Source organism: Opisthorchis viverrini (assembly GCF_000715545.1).
Source record: "Opisthorchis viverrini unplaced genomic scaffold opera_v5_108, whole genome shotgun sequence".
Taxonomy (NCBI): domain Eukaryota; kingdom Metazoa; phylum Platyhelminthes; class Trematoda; order Opisthorchiida; family Opisthorchiidae; genus Opisthorchis; species Opisthorchis viverrini.
The window spans coordinates 530,726-550,411 of record NW_008751766.1 but is presented as its reverse complement, the minus strand read 5'-3'; the positions used below and the strand labels follow the sequence as shown (position 1 = coordinate 550,411).

At 42.9% G+C, this 19,686-nt stretch overlaps 1 protein-coding gene across 1 annotated transcript in view; it reads right to left on the bottom strand.

The window, feature by feature from the left end:
* T265_05691 (hypothetical protein) overlaps nt 1-19,686 on the bottom strand; it is a gene marked incomplete at both ends in the record, with an annotated part of 120,436 nt that overhangs the window by 29,942 nt on the left and 70,808 nt on the right. Inside the window, 9 exons of the mRNA XM_009170760.1 lie at nt 2,217-2,285; nt 2,945-3,031; nt 4,955-5,094; nt 6,498-6,570; nt 8,484-8,649; nt 13,733-13,913; nt 14,313-14,526; nt 16,055-16,279; nt 16,768-17,072. Coding sequence (XP_009169024.1) covers nt 2,217-2,285; nt 2,945-3,031; nt 4,955-5,094; nt 6,498-6,570; nt 8,484-8,649; nt 13,733-13,913; nt 14,313-14,526; nt 16,055-16,279; nt 16,768-17,072 — 1,460 coding nt within the window. The remainder of the gene's footprint in view (nt 1-2,216; nt 2,286-2,944; nt 3,032-4,954; nt 5,095-6,497; nt 6,571-8,483; nt 8,650-13,732; nt 13,914-14,312; nt 14,527-16,054; nt 16,280-16,767; nt 17,073-19,686) is intronic.

The window sequence follows — 19,686 nt, the reverse complement described above, 5'->3', positions numbered from 1 at the left end:
TATATATATATATATAAACGGACAAACTACATCTGTAGATAGACGTTGCTTTGGAGACCAGCTGTTTTGCACCTGCTTGCCAGCAAACTATCCCATTGAATGTAGGTTGCGGCAGAATTTCCAGCGCTGTGCAAATTGCTTTTTTTGAACACCGATATGAAACTCTTCCCCTCCTCTACTTCTGCAATGTTGAAGTTCTTCACGAAGTCCAGGTTTAAGCGACCCTTGCTCTCAGTTCAGTGTTTTCAGCTCACTAACCGTGCATCGATCTGTATTGGTTCTAGCTGCTACGCCTTCGCTCACTGAGGATGACGATACTAAGGAAATGAGAACCACGCGTTTCAGGCGATGGCCCTACAGGTTCATTGATGTCAATCAGTTCTGTTTGTCTGCTGTGAGAGGGAGTGAGCGCCAGGGAGTGAGGGAGATATCTTTGACGCAAAACCGTCATCGGCTGCGTGGCACACCCATATTTCTCACCGTCACTAACCGATTTTTTTAATCCCACGGTGCTCATGTTCTAGAATTGGCATCAAACAAGACGCAGGAGAAAGAGAATCAAAAAACTTAAATAGTCTAACTCATTGGCGAAGCGGAGTTATACCTGATTAATGATGGGATAAACCCCTAAAGTACTTTTTGAATACAATTTGTTTTATTATATTTTTATACCCACTGGGCTTCTTGACTGAAGGAAATGCGCACATCCCATTATTCATTTGAACATATCATCAAATGTTTAGTTCCTGTTCCGTTTTTGCGAGTCAATAACATTCAAGGTACTTACTCCAGAAAGCCAATTGGAGCTTGGTAAACAATACTTCTATTTTCGGCATAAGTACATTACTTTTTGTCACTGTATCTGGGGTGACAAAATCCGATATCATTTTTTTCCAATTCAGAACCTTTTCTATTGTCATTTCAATCAATGAAACTATTATTAATGAGGCTCATTTCATTGTCATGTGGAAGGGAAGAGAAATAGACGTCGTTGATTGACACCACGTTACGATGGGCTATTCGGCCATGTAGTGTTTTAGTAAACACGAATGCCCAAACATTTTCTATAAGATACCAAGTCATTCAGTGTAAAATCGTTAAGCACTAATTCACTGGTGGAAGCGAGAACTCATAACCCAAACCATGTGAAGATTAGAAAGTTTGAGTCAGACAATCACTGAATTGCTGATACTTCAAGGTTTCACTCGTTATCGATGGTTTGATAACATGGAGATAAGCTAGAAGGCGAAGATTTGAGCCCACCGCAGGGTTTATCTTTTTTCTCAGACTTCATTTACTTGAGGTCTTCGTGAAAAAATCATTCATGAGAAAAACAAAAGAAATTATGGCATTCCATGGCATATGTATTTCACGACTATTTGCAATCTGAATTTAACCTACGCATCACTGCGTATCTAGACTTGGCATCCTAAATGAGACAGTCATCTGATTAACAAAGAATGCTCTTTGGAGATTTGCCACCAGAATTCTCAGTATATAACCGGAAGGTTAAACTAACCAAAGGACCTGTTCTCTTAAGAAACCACTATTGACTGAATGTCATTCCAGGAACCTCATTGCTTACTACACAAGCAATAACCAACAGATCCTCTCTCTACGAATAACCAGTGATAAGATAGCCTGGATTGATGGTGGAACGCATGTCGTCAAGTCGCGAAGTATGGTAACGATAACTTTGTAAGTCAACAGACCAATACGTAAGGCAGTTCCAAATACATCAAAGCCGAATTCTTCTAACCGAAATCACCAAAACATTCCTGGACGAAAAAATCATTAATTAAAGCATTTAATGTCATTGTCTACGGCATCTTTATACGTCCCTATTTAGTCGCCCGTCTCTCACTGAGTACTCAGGCAGGGTCGGGTGAGTAGAGAGAATGTTTTCCGATAATCCGGACCTCCTGCAAATGAGAACCATATGGTATGAGGAATGTGAGATTTGACACTGATCTCGGTGGTTCATGTGAAGATTACTACTAATATTTCCTCCATTTAGTCAATTTGCCATCTATTATGACTGTCATCGTTGTCCCTTTAGTCAGAGGCCTGTAGCAGTCTCTTGCATAAGGTGGCATGGCGATTGTTGCTTCTAGTTCGCACTTTTCGTGTCGAAAACAGTAACAGAGTTCTTCCCAAAAATAAATGTTATTGGTCTGGGAGTGAGTATTGGGAGCAATGTTTGAAGCCGTACTCACTCTCCGTTTGAGTCAATTTCCAAAATTTCGAACCAGACAAGAATGTCCTCCCGGCGCACCAGCACAGAGCTGAGACAGAGGAAGAAAGGGAATGAGAGATCTCAAATATCTGATGAGCGTGAGAAAGCAAAAATTCCGCACATCTTTTTTTACTTTGTGCAGGTTAATGTAGAGGGAGAAAACTAATCTATTATATGATGAAGCCGGTGGTTGAATTGTTCACTGAAACCGACAATTCTGCTGCAAAAGTATCCTTGCCGATTTATGGAGCATTATCAGTGTATATTGGTCAAGCGATGCATTGTTGTCCAATGATATGACGGTGTAGAATACGGCACAAAGCTACACATCCAAATGTTGGTGATGTGGAAACGCTTGCAATGATATTGCCAAGCTCAACGGACAAGTCGACCACGATACAAGCTGAAGAAAACTACAGTAAAATAAAGTTGAAGACTGGTCCATAGCAAGATAACATTTCGACTTAGCAATAATGCAAAACGAAATCCAAACATGTCATGAAATGAAGTGATTCCTGTACACAATCAGTATTTTTGATCAGTAAACGGAAAACGAGTGAATCCTTTTAACGGCAAGTTCGGAAAAACTGTGTCAAAGAAGAATAAATTAACCATAACTAAATGAGATATTAGCTGCCGCACACAGACCAGTGATGGAAGTTAACACGAGATCCATCAACTAAAAAAAGGTGCCCGTGAGAGGCTTACCCTACAGGGGGAGTGGCGGCATTCAATCTCGTCGATGGGACCGGTGCCGATCCGGGTATAAGCAAGGGAACCATCATCCGATAACGTCTGTAAGATAAAAAAAGCTACATTTTTATACTGATTTACATAGAAAGATATGATATATTATAAACCTGACCGCATTTTTCATATTCCCTATCGGAAATATGTTGCTGGTTCGTTTTCTGAGTGCATTGGATGTATCACGGCAATACAAACTAAACTCATTTTTCACTTTTTTATCACTTTAAACCTTATAGTTTCATACTATCACCCGAACATTCCATAATGTCTTTTTTACCTTTACCTCTCCGAATCTTCTAACGCTTCACAGAACAGATAGGAAATACAACAAACTGCGAAGATTCTTTGTAATTCAACATGACCTAGAAGATTTAGATGGAAAAGTATTATTTTCGAAAAAGTTTGGTGACAATCGGTGGATTTATTGCTGGGCAACTTTTCGCTTTTTAACACAATAGCTTCGTCAGGCCAAGTGAGTAGGTTCCGAGGTTGGTTGAGATTCGAGGTGGAAGGAGAACCAATCAGCTAAGCCAAGCTAAATCTATGTTGGGTGTCGGCCGAGGGATTTTAGTGTGTTAGAGTGGTTAAACAAGTGTTGGGTCGGTGGGGAAACCTACATGTGCTTGGGTCCAGCCTAAAGTCTAGTTCTTCTGGTTCGATTCATTTGATGGTTCCTCCTGAACTTCGTTTGAACCTTCTGTCAGTCTGTGTGGGTGTGCTAATGCAAAGATAGTTGTGTAAGAGGGATGCTGTGACCTTTGGCCGGTTGCGGTTTCCACCCCCACATTCCGGTTTTTTCTAATGATCTTAAGTGGATTGACAACCACACCGTCACGTGTCAACTCGGCTTATCTAAGTATTCTTTCTGATGCGCAAAGCAATAAGAACATGTGCATGAAGCCAGTCCATACTGAAAAGCTGCTGTTTCATCCTTATCGGGAAACAGCAGTGCGCATCTTATGAAATCGCAGGAACTCTGGAACCCGCGATCTCCCGCTAGTAGTTTAAAGCTGCTGTTTCATCCTTATCGGGAAACAGCAGTGCGCATCTTATGAAATCGCAGGAACTCTGGAACCCGCGATCTCCCGGCTAGTAGTTTGAACACTCAGCTGTCCAGCCACAAACGGCCAGTGTGATTCACACGCACTTGGCAGGATGCAGCGCCAGTCATCCTTACGTTATGGGAACATTACGTGATCTTGACTTCTCCGCGAGTGACGACGTCTCAAATAGAAGTTTTACTCATCTAGTGAAATTAATTCGTGCCCTGAGCTGTATTTTAAGTTGATGGTAGTGAGAGGAGACCTGGTACTTTTTGAATTGAGACATCGTTCTGCAACTGAAACTGAAAGGCCGATAAAAAAAATTTACAACTGTTTCGTATCTATTGGGAATCACGGGCAAAGGTCATCTCACGGAAATCGAGGGAGCTTCGATCGCGCAACCTACTGGGATGTAATTTGAACATCTAATCCAATATGGATGAAAACATTTTTAGCGCATCTTGGCTTTTCAGCATAAACTGGGTTCACTTAAAGGAAAATCACATCACGCTAACATCAATCCATTAGTAAGTCGGAGGAAAGAGACTTACGCAAGTCGAATGAAACTCCCATATGAGTAATAACTCGAAGAGCCGGCCACTCCTAAGCATGTGGTTGGATGGAGGATGAGTGGCTCTATATCGTGTCTAAGTGCGAGTAAATCAAACTGCTATTCAGACGCTCGTGGCCGAAGGGTTAAATGAATGGATTGAACGTGTTATTCACTTCGGTGAACGATGGTCCGTCAATCGTGGGTACTGCATCCAATAGGTTGGACCGCTCAAAGTTCAAAGTGGCATAAAATTCATCGGAATTCGCACGGTTCAAATGACAGTTAATTGTGCGTAATTAATGGTTTGTTTAACAAGATACGATAAGTGGAAACGTTTGAGTGATAGAATGAATCCGTCTTCCTTGCGCTCACCTGGGTAGAGTTGCCTCCAAATCCTCATAACCAACACCATAGTTTACCTCACTGGACGCATTCATGTGACCGTACAGTTCGAATGCCAGTGGATGATGCCGAACATAATCAAAAAAAGCCAGTGTTGTCTTTGTAGTAAACTGTAAATTAAAATCAAAATTACATGAGTTCAAAGTTTTGCATAGTTTTAAAAGGATTTGAACTCATTTGCAAAAGAATAAGTAAACGAGACGCTGATCAAGCACAAAATGATAGTTGAAATGCATCTGACATCTGACATTCAAGACAGCAACAAGCAAAATTTGCCCCTAATTCATCACATATTTTGCGCATTAGCTTTGGCTAAGATTCTATGAAAACATGAACCCTCGTCATAAAACAAAGTGAAGACCCTAGTCCGCCTTCTTAAGTACCGCAGCACTGACGATGCGCCACGCTTATCCCCACCCATACTGGTCCAGGTTTCGTGCTCAGTAGCGTCGCACAGTTACCAGGTAACTGTAGGTAAAAAAGCTAACGTACTTTGCAAAAGTACATTTGTTGACGCGCTGGGCGGACAGTGAGCGCTAAACGTCTCCAGCGTTAACTCAAGAATCCCGTTTCGTAGCCTATATGAGCAAGACTTTGAATTATTCGTTGTTGTTCTACCTAACCGTTATCTTAATAGTGAGAACTAAAATGAAACGGATGTAGGGTTGATAGTACTCAAATCACTAGGAAGAAAAAGAATGACTGTCAATTATACATGGTTGGTTAGTGCACTTCTCTGGATATATGTGGAACTTTGGGCGATTCATAAATAACACGCTGTCTTAGTCTTATTCAGCCTCATTCAGCTAGTGATATTGTTTGTGACCTTGCGACCAAAACTCTGTGGAGCTAATCAAGTATTCAAAGTAACCATCGATTTTAGGCTAATTTTCGTGGTCATGTGGCACAGTTCAACAAAGTGATACCCCATTCCAGTCAGCATTCAACTAAACGACTGGGGTATAGAGTAGGCTTTAGACGTCAGTCTAGATCACACATTTCTTTAAATCACGTTATTAGCTGAAGTGCCTGGGTATTAGCGCACTAATGGTCATTTCACACCGCCAAACGAAATCTGCCCTATACACGTGGCCCCTAGGTGTCTGAGAACGGGATATGGCATTGTGAGCTTATGTATGCACGCTTCAGGGCGTAGGGTGAAACCCTTCTGCAGTACGCCCCACTACGGTAACTTCAAATTATGACTCGTTTTTAGTTGGTCCCTCTAACTTCCCGTCCAGACTATTACGTGAAATCCAGCTTTTCCCCTGCAATCAACCAAGACAGATTTCCCCACTATATTATTGTTTTTCTAAAACCAAAGAATCTGAGTATTTTATTGAGGTGCATTTCAACATGGGACAAACAACAGCTAAAAACCCAACCCTCGAAAGTGGATCGATAGCTGTACTATACAAGGACAGACCGTACGATGGGTGAAAACCACACTAATGAAATGTGAGCTAAGCAATCATATACTTCCAGTTTGTCTTGCCTTTTGCGTGTGAAGCACCCCAACAGTTTCCGAATCCGGTGCGTTCTTCATGGGTTGCGTACATATTATATCTGCCGGTTTGTGCTGAAAACTGAATAACATAGTGCGGTTGAAATGACAGTTTAGACATTCGAAGTAATTGTTCTACCGAGAAACAAGCAGCAACTGGAAGTATCAACAAAAATCGGAATAGCGAAGCCTATCACTCATGATCGCTTTCTTGTTGGTCTGTTCGCCGAGTTCGGCAGTTGGATTGCCCCCGATATCCCACCTTCGTTTTGACATTTCTGACAACCTATTTCGGCCAAGCTGCTTGGAGCTGGAGCGTCTGAGAAGGTTAGCTTTCAGTCATCTACGGATCTTGGGTTGATTTACCATAGAATTCTGTTGATTGAGGTTCCTTACAATGAACTCTTATTCTTCGAATAAAATGAGGGGTTATTACCTTCATTATAATTTCATATTCAGATGGCAAACTTCAGGTCCTTTTTCACTGTGAAGTTGAAGCACCAATTTCCTTACAACCACAACTGATACTACTTCAGAATTGTGACAGCTGTACTACTTCTTCAACTTCATACCGTCCTAGGGGTTTCTTTCATTCAAGCCTCCTTCTTAATATCAAGTAATGAATCGCTTCTTTAGATTGACCTTTGTGTTCCTTCTTTCCCCTGTTGATGGATCGGATTTTGGAAATGCGTACTATCCCATTTTTTTCCGTTTTCCTGCAACTTCCAGTACTGTGAGGCTCGCATTCTTCTCGTATTTGTCATTCTATGCGATTTATTTTTATTTGCACACAGACCTTTGCCATGAAGCTGTCCTTGATTCTTGAAACTCCATCATCCTGTGCTTACATCCCTAGAGAACTGTAGCAATGGGTTCTCGAATATGATATTTTTGGTTGTTGAGGCTAGGTATATGACACTGGGTAGCGGTAGCTCTCAATAAACTTGCCTCCCTTAATGATTTCAAAAAAGCTCTTAAGGGTTTTGTTTGGTTGGAACCATTCGATAGAGGTCCATCAGATTTTCACTAAATCTGTTTTGCCCACAGACTACAACCAGTTCAACCAATTTATCCCCTGTAAATCGTATACCATAAGCACATTGGTTCCAGCTGCTGGAAGCTGGACAAACAACCAAACATTGAAGGCGATGGCATGTTCAGTTAATTCAGAAACTGATTTCCTACACATTTAAGGCGATAATTTTCATGCAAGCGTGTCAATGACTACACGATTGGGTCACTTTTGCCAGCGTCATTAACCATTGATGAGTTAAGTTGCGAGGTCCCCATCCAGGGAGGAGGCATTTGTCGACTCGACTGAGCTTACTGGTTAGTGTTTTCGTACTTCGTTACCAAGTCATACACTGTCCATCTGCCGATCGCTTTCGTTCAAAACGGGGCTGCGCGAAATGAGCTCTGCCCGGTAGATGGTCTTCTGGCATGAAGAGCACACGCCTTAACAGCGTAATGCTATGGAGCGTGAGCAATGTACCTGTCGCGGGAGATTGACCATTACTTTGATTGCAAACCTATCAAACTGATCACAAAAATGATTGTGAATGTAGTTTCTCTTCAGAGAAAGCATCTTATGAGGGCTCTTTTCAGGGTGCGCTAACAGCCTACCTGATTGACGGTTCATGATAGAACGACGCGTGTTACTCTGATCAATTGATTGTGAACTCCTGCATTTGCTTGGTAACTTCCAAGGGGGAATCGAGGCCATAATCATTTAACCAGTAGTTAGCCATAGAATCAGACATTTTTTGAATATTTTCACAAAATTCTAAGCTTTGTTGCATGAAAACGAAATCCAAAACTTCCCATGCTGTGGCCAGGCAGGGTGACAAACAAAACGAGCTCACAGCGTGAATGGGACTAATTTAACCGCACTGTTTGTGACGATCTTGGAACAATCCGCAAATTATCAAGCCATACAACATAGTTTATTGCGGCGTAACATCAACTCTTATTACAAATATGAGGTTAGGAACTTACTAGTACTGACAAAATATATCTGTGAAGTCCGGGCTGACTCCAGATATTTGTATGATTGTTATCGCAAACATATACTCCTCACCAACGCAAACTAGATCCGTATAATCGTTGTCCACTTCAAATAGGCTTTCTCGTAGAACTGACTCGCAGTAGTTTGAATCGTCACCTGTAGTAGGTAAAGATAACACAAGTCAATCATGAAAAAAAAACCTTATATTGGAAACCACCCCATGCATTTGGTCAAAGGGCTAGAATTACTGAGGCTTACTTGAATGCCTTTGTATATATCATCAGTCAAAATTAGTGAGGACGAGGTCTTCTGGGAGACCCTGTCGCACAACAGGGGAAATCCATGTGCCTTTTATGACTCTTTAATCTTCTATTAACCTGAACACAAAAACGCAAAACCTCAGACTTTTTTTCACGGATTTTAAATGAAAAATTTTGGATATGAAAATCAGTAGAGTTCTACGGATCTAATCTATCGGATTCGATAACTTGACAAGATCGTATCATTTCCGCAGACTGTCACCATTTATTTTCGTGCAAGTCAATGACGTGCTGCGCTTGACGTCGTTTGAGCTCAGGCTCATGCTATCCGTGCCAAACTACACCGAAATATATCAGGCTGTTAGGGCCTACACAAGGGCCGTTGATGCCGATCAAAACCCGTCATGAAGAGAAAAGTCCCAACCATGGTGTGTCGGTTTGTGTGCCTCCACGACTCATTGAGTTCTATTGGGGACTGTCCATGCGACACTCAAAGTCTCATACCATTCTGGCTAGCGGTTGGAGGTCTGACCGACAAAGTCTCCTGGTCCTAGAATTTGGGTTTTGAAACTTATTTGACGCCTCCGCATCTCCTGCAAAGCACTCTGGATCAGGCAGGGCAAAAGCTACTCTTGCCCTCACAATGAACCTGCTTGACAGTGACGTGCGCTGTGTATCTAAAACAAGGATTTAAATGGCAAATACTGAGCTCATGGATACCGAGCTCATTCTCCCATCACTCTCCACTTGCTTCCTGCTGTCCACCCCTGATGATCTAGAGGCCAGTGTGGTGGGGTGTGCAGGGGTCACTTGTCTGGCGAAAAAATCCTTGTTTGACTTAATAACCGTTTATATTAGCCTCTGTTCACTTTGTTTGGCAAAGTCCACGAAGGAGTCTAACAAGCGGGAGGTTGATCACTGTCCATTTGTCGCGTCCACTTACGTCCCAAACTACCGTAGCTCTGACAATATGGAATATAATTTTTATGACTTTCTGATTGCCCTCTTGCGGGAGTTAGAAGCTCAGATATCGCTGTGGTGACTAGAGATCTGAATTCACAATGGGAGAGGCTTAGCGCAGTTGAGATTCAATCAGGCAGTCGACATGGACTGGACTCGATTAGCACGAACAATGGTAAACGATTGCTTCAGATCTGTGCTGACCGCAGGCTGTTTTGTTTCCGATGGCACGGATCAATAATTACCTGCCGCTGGTTTCAAAACATGTGGACTCCGACTACGCGCTCCTCCGGAGTCGCTGTACCGGAGCCGCGTAGGGCGCGGGCAAATCATTTGGCAACTGGAAGACTTGCAGATCCACTGCGAGACACCTTTATCAAAGTCGACTTCTGGAGTCTCGGAATTGCTCCACCGACAGATGTGAATTCATGCTGAAACGAGATCGACACCATGTTGTACGGCTCTTGGACTTCTGCCAGTTAAAGGGCGATGAAAGTTTCACTCAAGCAATGGATATCAGGCAGAACAGTGACACTGACTGAATCTTGGAGAATCATCTCCACTGTCAGATGCCAGAACAAAATCATACAAACAAACAATCTTGTGCGCCTGGATTCCAAAGGTACACTCAACTCAGCTGATTGGTCCGTTCTCCTTAACATGCCTGTTCGGCAAGAAACACTGCGGAAGTTTGTGAAGATGATATGCTCTTTAAAAGCTCCAGCACACAAAGTGGTGTCTGCCAGGACTGTTTACTCTCTTTATCTCTATTTCATTTCGAGATCCACAAGAAATTGGGACGACCGCTTGATGGTCTTTAAAGTCCTGGTATTCAAATAGCCCCGGACGAAATCATTGTTGATCTGGAATATGCAGAAATAATTCTCACCTTCAAAAGGAAGAAGGCGTAGGTATTTTTGGACGAAACGACCAAAGTCAACCAGTCCTTCGGTATGTGCTTTGCACTTAAAAAGTGTAAGGTCACGCCCTTGGACAAGCAGTGACCGAGTGCGCTAATTATAATTCATCGAGTGGCACTCGAATTGTGGAACGTTTCATTATACTGAAAGTTGTATTAGTTCCGATTAGTGTGACAGATGAGGCCAGTGCATGAATCTGCGCGGACCGCGCCTGCTAATTTGAGGGGCATATCTCAAAGGACGTGTGCATCGGACCACGGTACGGGCTGTGGGACTTGATCTGTTTAGGTTGCGAAAATGAGATGCCTTCAGGACTTCGGCAACCATAGCTCTTGTGGGTTGGTCTTGGCGAGTCCATGTGTTGCGCATGCCGAACCGTCGTCTGGTGCAGAAACTGCTGTTCTCCGTGCTGAATTCAGAGTGGTGGAAGCAGAAATGTGTCAAACCGTTGACCTCACAAAGGGACATGAAATAGATTACGAAAAGTCTGGGTGCTGTCGGAGCTATTCGCATTCTAGGATCACGTGATTCCCACTGCGCCTGACTGGATACGGTGCAAGATAAATCCTACTTGGCGTCATTGACGTCCTCATTGTCAGTTTCTCTCCAGATTGCCCGAATTAGTGTCTAGAGGAATGAATGTGATAGGCCAGCAATAAGTTCCTTCTCCGTCTAACTTCATCCTTTTCTTTGCAGTAAGGCCTTGCATTATGTTTTGCTCCATTTCTTTGTATATGTATTCATTCCGCAAAAACAGTTTTCCAAGCCTTGTCCAGTAAAACCATTTTCATAATTTAAGTGATCCCAGAAAACCCTATAGGGTGGAGATTTGAATGAATCACAGGCATCGAGGTAGCTGAATGAAATAAGAAGGTGATGGCACATATTGTTAAGTTACAAACAGATTTTTCGTTAATTTTGTAAATTCCTAGTGCTTCCTGATTAGGACAACTAAAATGGGTAGATTCTATATCAATAAATTGACATAGAATCTACCCAAAACGATGAGTAACACTAAAAGGTCACATTCGTTCAAGCTCACGGCTATTTAAATAGATTTTGTAAGAAATTAAAACAGAATTTGTTAATGAACATCAGAATGAGGATGTGTACACTAAAGCGGACAGGTCAATTCTATGTGACTTTCAACTTTACCCTTTGGTGAGGGCAAATTTCACAAGTAGCTAGATGAGTTAAGTCCTATAAAATCGACAACGCTTTCCATTTTTCTGGTACAAAGTTTGGGTGAAAATTCTTTTGCAAACGTTTTAATGTTTGTTGACGTTTTTTGACCCCAACTGCCAACCACTTAGATAAAAAAAACTCCACGATCACAAACTGAAGTGGAAACCCGGGAATGCATGCACAAAAGAGCAGGCAGATCAAAGTCTGAACGAATAACCAAGCTCACTAGAACACACATTAAAACCGGAAGCAGGTGAACCAAAACTGAACAATGAGTGAAGAACCCCTTAATAAGACATCATAATAGTCAATCACCGCTCAAGAAGAGCAAACACATTAGGCAGAAAAACGCAACCAAGCGAGCAACCTCGAGAAAACCAGTCCCCAGCGCAACATAAACTGAGAAAGATACAAGCAAGTCAAAAAGGCCAAACTACTAAAATTGAAGACAATCAAGTGAAAGGGAGGCAGACCGACAAACCAAAACAGGACCGAAAATCTTAAACGCGCTAATTGAAAACAGGCAACAGCTAAGTACAATTCGAGACGAAATAATAGGACTTTGTGAAACATGTGTCCTAGTTAGCCAGTCACATCGGTGGATATCCTCTAGCCTTCAGGAATTATATAAACTCAAGCAAGTAAGGAGGAAGTGCCCAACTAACGATGACATCACTTCAATTGCAAGCTAAATGGTAAACTTGCCGAAGTGATCAACGACCACATGACCAACAATGGACGTTTGCACTGTTTCCGATAATTCGTCCCTGACTTCTCCTAAAGTGCACAGAACCGCACATTCTCCTACATGTTTTGACACCAAAATAGGTGCTTTTCATAAAAGCGTACACATTTTTCCAGAGGTCGGATTCACAAGCCCTGAGATCACTGTATCACCAACTTCACCCCAAGGTCCATTGCAAAAGTAACAGAATGACGCAAACCTTCACTATAGACTGGAATGAGTTAGTACTCAACACTGGAACTGCGAACTAGGAATCTATGGTTGTTTCCACAGAACACGCATCGCTAGTTCAATCAGACCCATCATTGAATTATCAGTCCATTACGAAATACCTCGTTTGTGATTTAGGCTACCCATTTGAGAGTACCCCACATGTTGTGCTGTATTTCCCTTGATCAAACCTAGGTTAATTATGAATTTGCCAAATTTGGAGAAACTCTTTGTCTCCCCCTCTCAAGTTTGGAGTCGCACGCACTCCTCCATATTGACGCATTACTACTGCAGAAATATACTTTCTGGTAATTACTTGAATGCCTAAAAATCACTCCGAATATTCATTGGTAATGAACCATTTTCGCCCCCTACCACGCTCCCTCATATTCGCGCATACTTTTCCCTTGAATGTTGAGCTACAGAATTTAACACACCCTTCAAGTTCCAGCCAGTTTGTTTCCAGCGCGAAACTGAGCATAACTCCACTGCCTCGAGTTCAGCGCTCATGCCTTTGAGAGACAATATGCACGTTCCTCAGTTAGAGAAGCATAGTCTCAGGCAAATCGATCAGCTCTTATCTTCCAGTGCACACAACCACTTTGTTACCACCGAAAGTATGCTTCTTGGTGGTTCACAGAGCTTAGATTGAGTTGATGCAACGGCTTTTTAGCTAGCTTCGTCTTCGTTGACCTAAATCAAATTGCTGAACTAAGTTTATTTTGGACATCTTTACAATCAGGTTCCAAATCCACTTAAATACACAGGACCACAGTTTTATGCAATTCAGTTTTTTCAAAAAGGAAAATGGCCTATTGGCTGCTTATGGTACCTAAAAACTGAGGGGATAAAACATCGTGTACGCACTTTACCTTGAAAAAAACGGATGACGCAACCGGCTGGGCGTAAAATAAAAGAGCGTGTCTTCTGCTCACTCTGCCGATAAATGCAAAACTTACTTAAAGTATTCTGTGGAAAGAACTGATTGCTCAACTGGTTTGTATAGCGATTGTCACCCTCAGGTTTTTCAGTGGCACCATGCGGACGAGGAGTTTCCATGACCAAATCATCTTGTAGGTCGCCTTCCTCATCCCGGAACGAGAGTTCCTCTGCAATTACTTCTTCTGTAGTGGGAAATTTCTGTCAGAGGAGATCGATAACATCAAGGTCTGCGGTAATTTAACACATGACATTCTTGCTTTGTGTGACAATTATTTGTTTACCAGTTTGGGCATTTGAAAATCGTCTCCCACAGCACTGTGCCTTACCTGGAAAAAGACCCTGATCATTTCGTTTCTAGAGAAAGATCCAATTCATTCAAAATCCTTTTTTCAAAGTAACGCTGCACAATTTAATTCCTGGACCAGGATCTGTCGATCGTTCGATGATTTCTCCAAAGTCTTACTTATGAGCTGACCAATGAGATTTGTGTCAAATGTATGTTTAGGTATACAACTGAGCAAGGAAAGGGACACATGACCGGCTAACCATTCATTCAAGTCGGAAAACAAACGGTAAAGTGTAGTAGAACAAACCTACCCAGGCAACGTAGCTGCTAACTTCAAATGAAACTTGAGTGATCGGAGGTTCCTGCAAGGCACCCGTTTTGTGGGACGCATTGTCACAATTGTTCTGGGACACTGGCTCAATCAGTACTTTCAAGAATCCGCAAACTCGACTGTGCTCATCCACAATGGCCACTTTTTGGATCAGCGACACACCGAAGATCAGGTGACTCAGGTAAATAAAGCATCTGGAACGTGTCATACAAACACAGGTGCTATATTGTCAATTCCAGAGGATTTTAAATCGATGTTAAATAGAATTATCCAACCTGTGCGACAAAAATAAGAGAAAACGTATGAGGAATGGCGATTCACTCAACCCAAAAGGATGTACTACTGTGTCGTTAGAGTCAGTGAAGTTTAGTCTGGATGGTGTCTGCGGTGTTGGTGTCGGAGCGGATTGTTCCGTTCGTTGGTAGTTCTCAAGTCCTTACAGACAGTTCACGATGAAACACTGACAGCGAGGACTCATTCGATTGCACATCATGTGTATTTTGGTGCTATACGTTGGGATGTCGAAAAACATCTCCGAAAAACACTAAGTCCACGAACGAATCAAATGGGTCACGTTCCCAATTCGGACCTCGAGACTTCACCTTCTTTACCAAAAGACCAACAGCTCAGAAAGAAGAATAACTCACATGTGGAGTAGAACTTCCATCGAAGAAAACTTCGCTCGAAGCGGGAGCCAACACACAATTCCTTGATGTGGATTCTGTGAATGGATGAGGCTGCATCCTGTCTAATATCAATCTAATCACTAAATCGGCCACTCGTGGACGAACGGTTAATTTTCCTACTGTCAGCAGGCTTAAACTCCATGTAGTTTCGCGAGGTACATGCTGCTGATTACCGTGACTTCGGAAAGCGGTCGGAAAGTGGCCTCAGCTCACTCCCACTTTATTAAGTATAATCACAGCACTGTACATTGCTTCTTGATTTTTCAACAAAGATTGGCTTCATTTACAGGATCATTTACAGGAAGCAAATAACTGATATTGTAGATCCCGTTGCTAATACTGAAGAGAGCAAAAGAAGCGTTTGGTCTACTTCAGGGTGGTTGTTACCCCGTCATTCTGGCATAAGTTTTGTGCAATCGACCACTGTAGTAGATGCTTCGGTGTGTCAGAGAGTTTGCGCGTGTGCGTGTCCGTTCGTCGTTCCACCATCGATCTGGCATGTGACTTGAGTGGCTGTTTGGATGGTTCGCTCGCGTGAGCGCTGTGGGTTGGCTGGATATGTGAATCAGTTGTTTGCCCACTTGGCATGAAAGCGGACCAGTTTGGCCGCGTGTACTCAATACACCCGTGTCCATACTTACGTGTTCTTCTAACTTACTGTGAACCACAATTACCACAGACTTGCCTCCAACAGACCACTGTGTGCACCCGATAAGTCAGTCAGCCATGTACGAATGATTATGGATATATGTCGACGTTTTATGTTCACAGTTCCCCGATTGCGAAAAGGTGGTCGCTTAACCTCTGCTTTACCAGTATTCCTCTTGCTCCACTGAGCTTTCTCATTGATTAACAGTGAAGCATGGACTGTTGTCAAGGCGCTGTGAAAACTGCAAACTGGTGGACTACCAAAACACTACCAAAGAAACCATATTACCAAACCGCTGACACTTGAATCCAACTTGATCTAATCGTTTCCAAGGCAACAAGGAAAACCTAAGACAACCAGTAAAGCAACTGGAACCTATGGACTCACCGCCCAACGAAACGAAACCATGAATCTCGAATTTGAAAAGGGTCACCTCCAGTTGCTTGTTCGGTTTCTTTGTGTTTAGCTGATTCCTTGGCTGTTTCTTTATTGTCTTGCTCATTTTGAAAGGTTGACACATCTGATTTTACTGATCTAGCGTCTTCATCCGCACTGGCAACGACAAAGTCGGTTTCACGTTCATAGTGCTGACGCATGAGTAACAGCCGTTTTCTAAAAGTAACGGAGAAATCCTTTACTTTTATTTTCAGTGGGACTTTAAAAACTCGACATGACAATGCCGACAGAATCAGTATGAATGGCAGCTACCCAATTACGAATTCTCCCTTTGGCTCGATACATTCTCAGTCTACCAAGGGACGCAACAGACTTCTTCCGGTCTTATCCGGCCATTGTCACTGTATGAGCTTCAGGAATATCCGGCAGACATTTGATAATCCCGGATTCACGGACAATTTTCCTGGAATGTTTTTCTTAGATTCTTGACTGCGACAAAGTATGGCATGTGGGGCTATGGCAATATTTGCGTTTTATGGGAGTGCAAACTTGACCTCAAACTGCTATCAATGGCGTAAGACAAAGGTACTGATATCACTGATATCACAGTTGGTTTCGATCAGTCTGCCAAACCTAGCAATTTAAAACTGAACAGACGAATATTAGCAACTTGCCTAAAGGTTTCCAGGCTCCAGCATTCAGACATGCCCGTGGAAACATCACGTAGCTGCACTGCAACGTGTGTTCTCTTCATCCTGGAGCGAGTAGGATTAAACTCTGTCGAATGAAACAAGGTCAGAATTCCATTTCGTAGATCGTTGCAAGCCCTTTGATCTGAGGTTGTGAGGCTAGTAAACATGGGCGCTCCGCATGGCTTCGGTGTCTTGTTGTCATCCGCGGACCAGGCCTCCATGGAGGCACTTTCTCCAGGCGACTGTGATGACTGTGACAGTCCCATTGGGAGAGGACTGTATGGTGTTTCTGTTACGAGGGTGAACTGAAATCGCATCTGCATTTGGGTTGAGGGAATCGGCAGCGGAAGCTTGTAATTAGGGCACAACATCAAAACCAAACCGCCGGGCGTGTGTGGTAATTAGTTGCATAAATAACCAAAACGTCCCACCCTGTTCTTCATTACACGTAGGAAGAAGGAAATGCGAGAGAACTAGCCAAAAACGAGGTTTTTCATTATTTGGTTGTCTTTTGGACATTCTATGATTTTTTTCTGGGACGAAACGTATTTTGCTGGTTTGCTTAAAGATGGAGCGATTGATTTCACATAATGGTATCATCAACCACCAGGATAGACTAGATAACTTGCTGCATTGAGTTAGCTGTCAACAGCGGTTGGACCACTAAACGCTTGCACCCAGTCGTGCTAACGCAAACGCTTTTTACGAGGACCCAAGTACGCTACCGTGAACCCGTTACTGTGATGCCAAAGACGGTTGTTATGGTTGAACACAGTGCAGCTGTAGTGGAGGCAAACTCCCATCTCTTAAGAACTAGGGTAAGCTGACTTCCAATTAGCCGTCGATGTTCGCAACTGATACAGCAGAGGAGCGCTGGTGTCATTCAACCCCGATTTTGGTCATTCAGATGCGTCCAGAAATGATGAAGCTTCATAAACCCAATGATGCTGGTATTCGTATGCTCATTAGGAGTCACAAATTGATCGCCAATGCTGGATTATCGAGGCCGGCCGAGCCTGAAAATGCATCAAAGCTAAATGTACGGCCATCCGTCATGTGTTTCTGCCTAGCATCATTTTTCCCGTTAATGTAATGCTTTCTAAACCCACCTCTCCGTCGCCGTTTAGGTATGTCCCGGTCTTTTAAACTATTTCACAACTACTCATATAGTGGCTATTTTTCAGCACGACCCAGTACAGTGCTTTCCAAAGGGCCTAATTACCCCATTCTATTGTGAAACAGCGTTTTCCTTCTGAAGAACCTAAGCATTCAGGATCCTGTCTGACGAATGCCGCAGGCATTGTCAGTAAAATCGACCAAGTATTCGGTTGTGGCACCGGTATACCGTCTGTCTTGCTGCCGTACAAAACTGTACACAGCACGGCAGTACGGTACACTGCAATTTCTGTATTCACTCGTAGATTCTAATTGTTCCAGACCGGTCCTTGAAGGTGCTAGCCCTCAATTCATAAAAATTCGACTCTTTATCGGTCAAATTAGTGGAAATATGAGCAACTCACCGTCCCACCACCATTCACCTCTGTGTTTGGAAACTTTTTGGTGAACCCTAGGGGCGGGATGATAAAACTCTACACCTTAGAAATATTTATATTTAAGCCAAACGGTACATGCACGAATGCGACCCATATACACTGCAAATCCACCTCAGAGTGCGTTATTGTAATTTTTAAACGCCTGAATTTCTATATGCTTACTGCACTTACATGCAAACTGACCAAACCTAGCGCCATAAGATGATCTTGTTTACACCCCACGTCAAAGTTAAAGTCCGCAGATGTAGTTTCAAAATATCAGATATTTCAGAGGAGTAGCACATTTGTTTGGAAGTCCTGTTTTCCCAAGAATGATCCACGATGCTGTCCGTTCACCGGATCAGAGGCCTGTGGGAAGTACAAATATAGCTAGTTTCGTTTGCCGCAATACTTTTGCAATTGTCTCACCATGAAGATTCTTTCCACGGTGCTCCATCTCCCATGGAATTGACACTGTTCATCTGGGATGGCTTCGTCCATAATTTCCCCTTTCATGAGATCCGCCGGATGACGAGTCGCGATTTTGCCGGGTTCATAGAGTGGGCTGGTTTCAAGGCAAATGTCTACCTGCCTGTTTCCTTTCCACTAGAATGAAGGATACTATGGTAGCATCTTTAGAGTAATGCGAAGGCTCCTCAGGTTCCTGTACTGGATAGAGTAAATTAGAACTCAACTACCAAACATGGACCGTTAGGCAGTTTTGCATCAGCGAAATTGCTGTTTATACTTCTTCCATCGCTAAATCGTCTATATGTTTCTGCCCTTTACGTTGAACATTGAAAATCGTTTACTTTCGCAAATGCGGCTGAGTGGTGAGAAGTGAGCCTTCACAGAGCTAATACGCGTTTGCTTTTTGTTTTTGACCGGTTCGGTTCTGCAGCTTGGCTGGAAGTATCGACTGCACTGGCGTATCACTATTTTCCTTATTCAATAGGACCCTGATGTTCCTGGTTCTAAGTTAAGTTGTACATTAGTGTTCCTCTTTCTTTTGAAGTTGGGTTTGTTTCTGAAGTTTAGGGCTGAATATCTGAGGGTGCCTGAAGTGATACACTTCTAGGTTCCGAGATCCTTGTCAGGTAAGCAGGACGGCATTTAGTTGAGTTTTTTAAGCGAACAACAATCCAATCTTGGCTGCTAAGGACTGCCCGGTCCGGAAACATGAAGGGTGAGATACAGACATCTCAGTCATAATGCAACTGCGCACGACAGATACGTACTAAGTAGCATGAGTCTCTTGGTTTCTAGACGTATTCTTACCATATCAGCTAATAAGCCAACGTTCATGGCAAACAGCCGGACGGTCAGAGCGTGAGGGTCTTAGAGGCTACCTTTTCTAATCCGTCCTCCCTTGGACGCTTCCAGAAACATCGATTTGTTG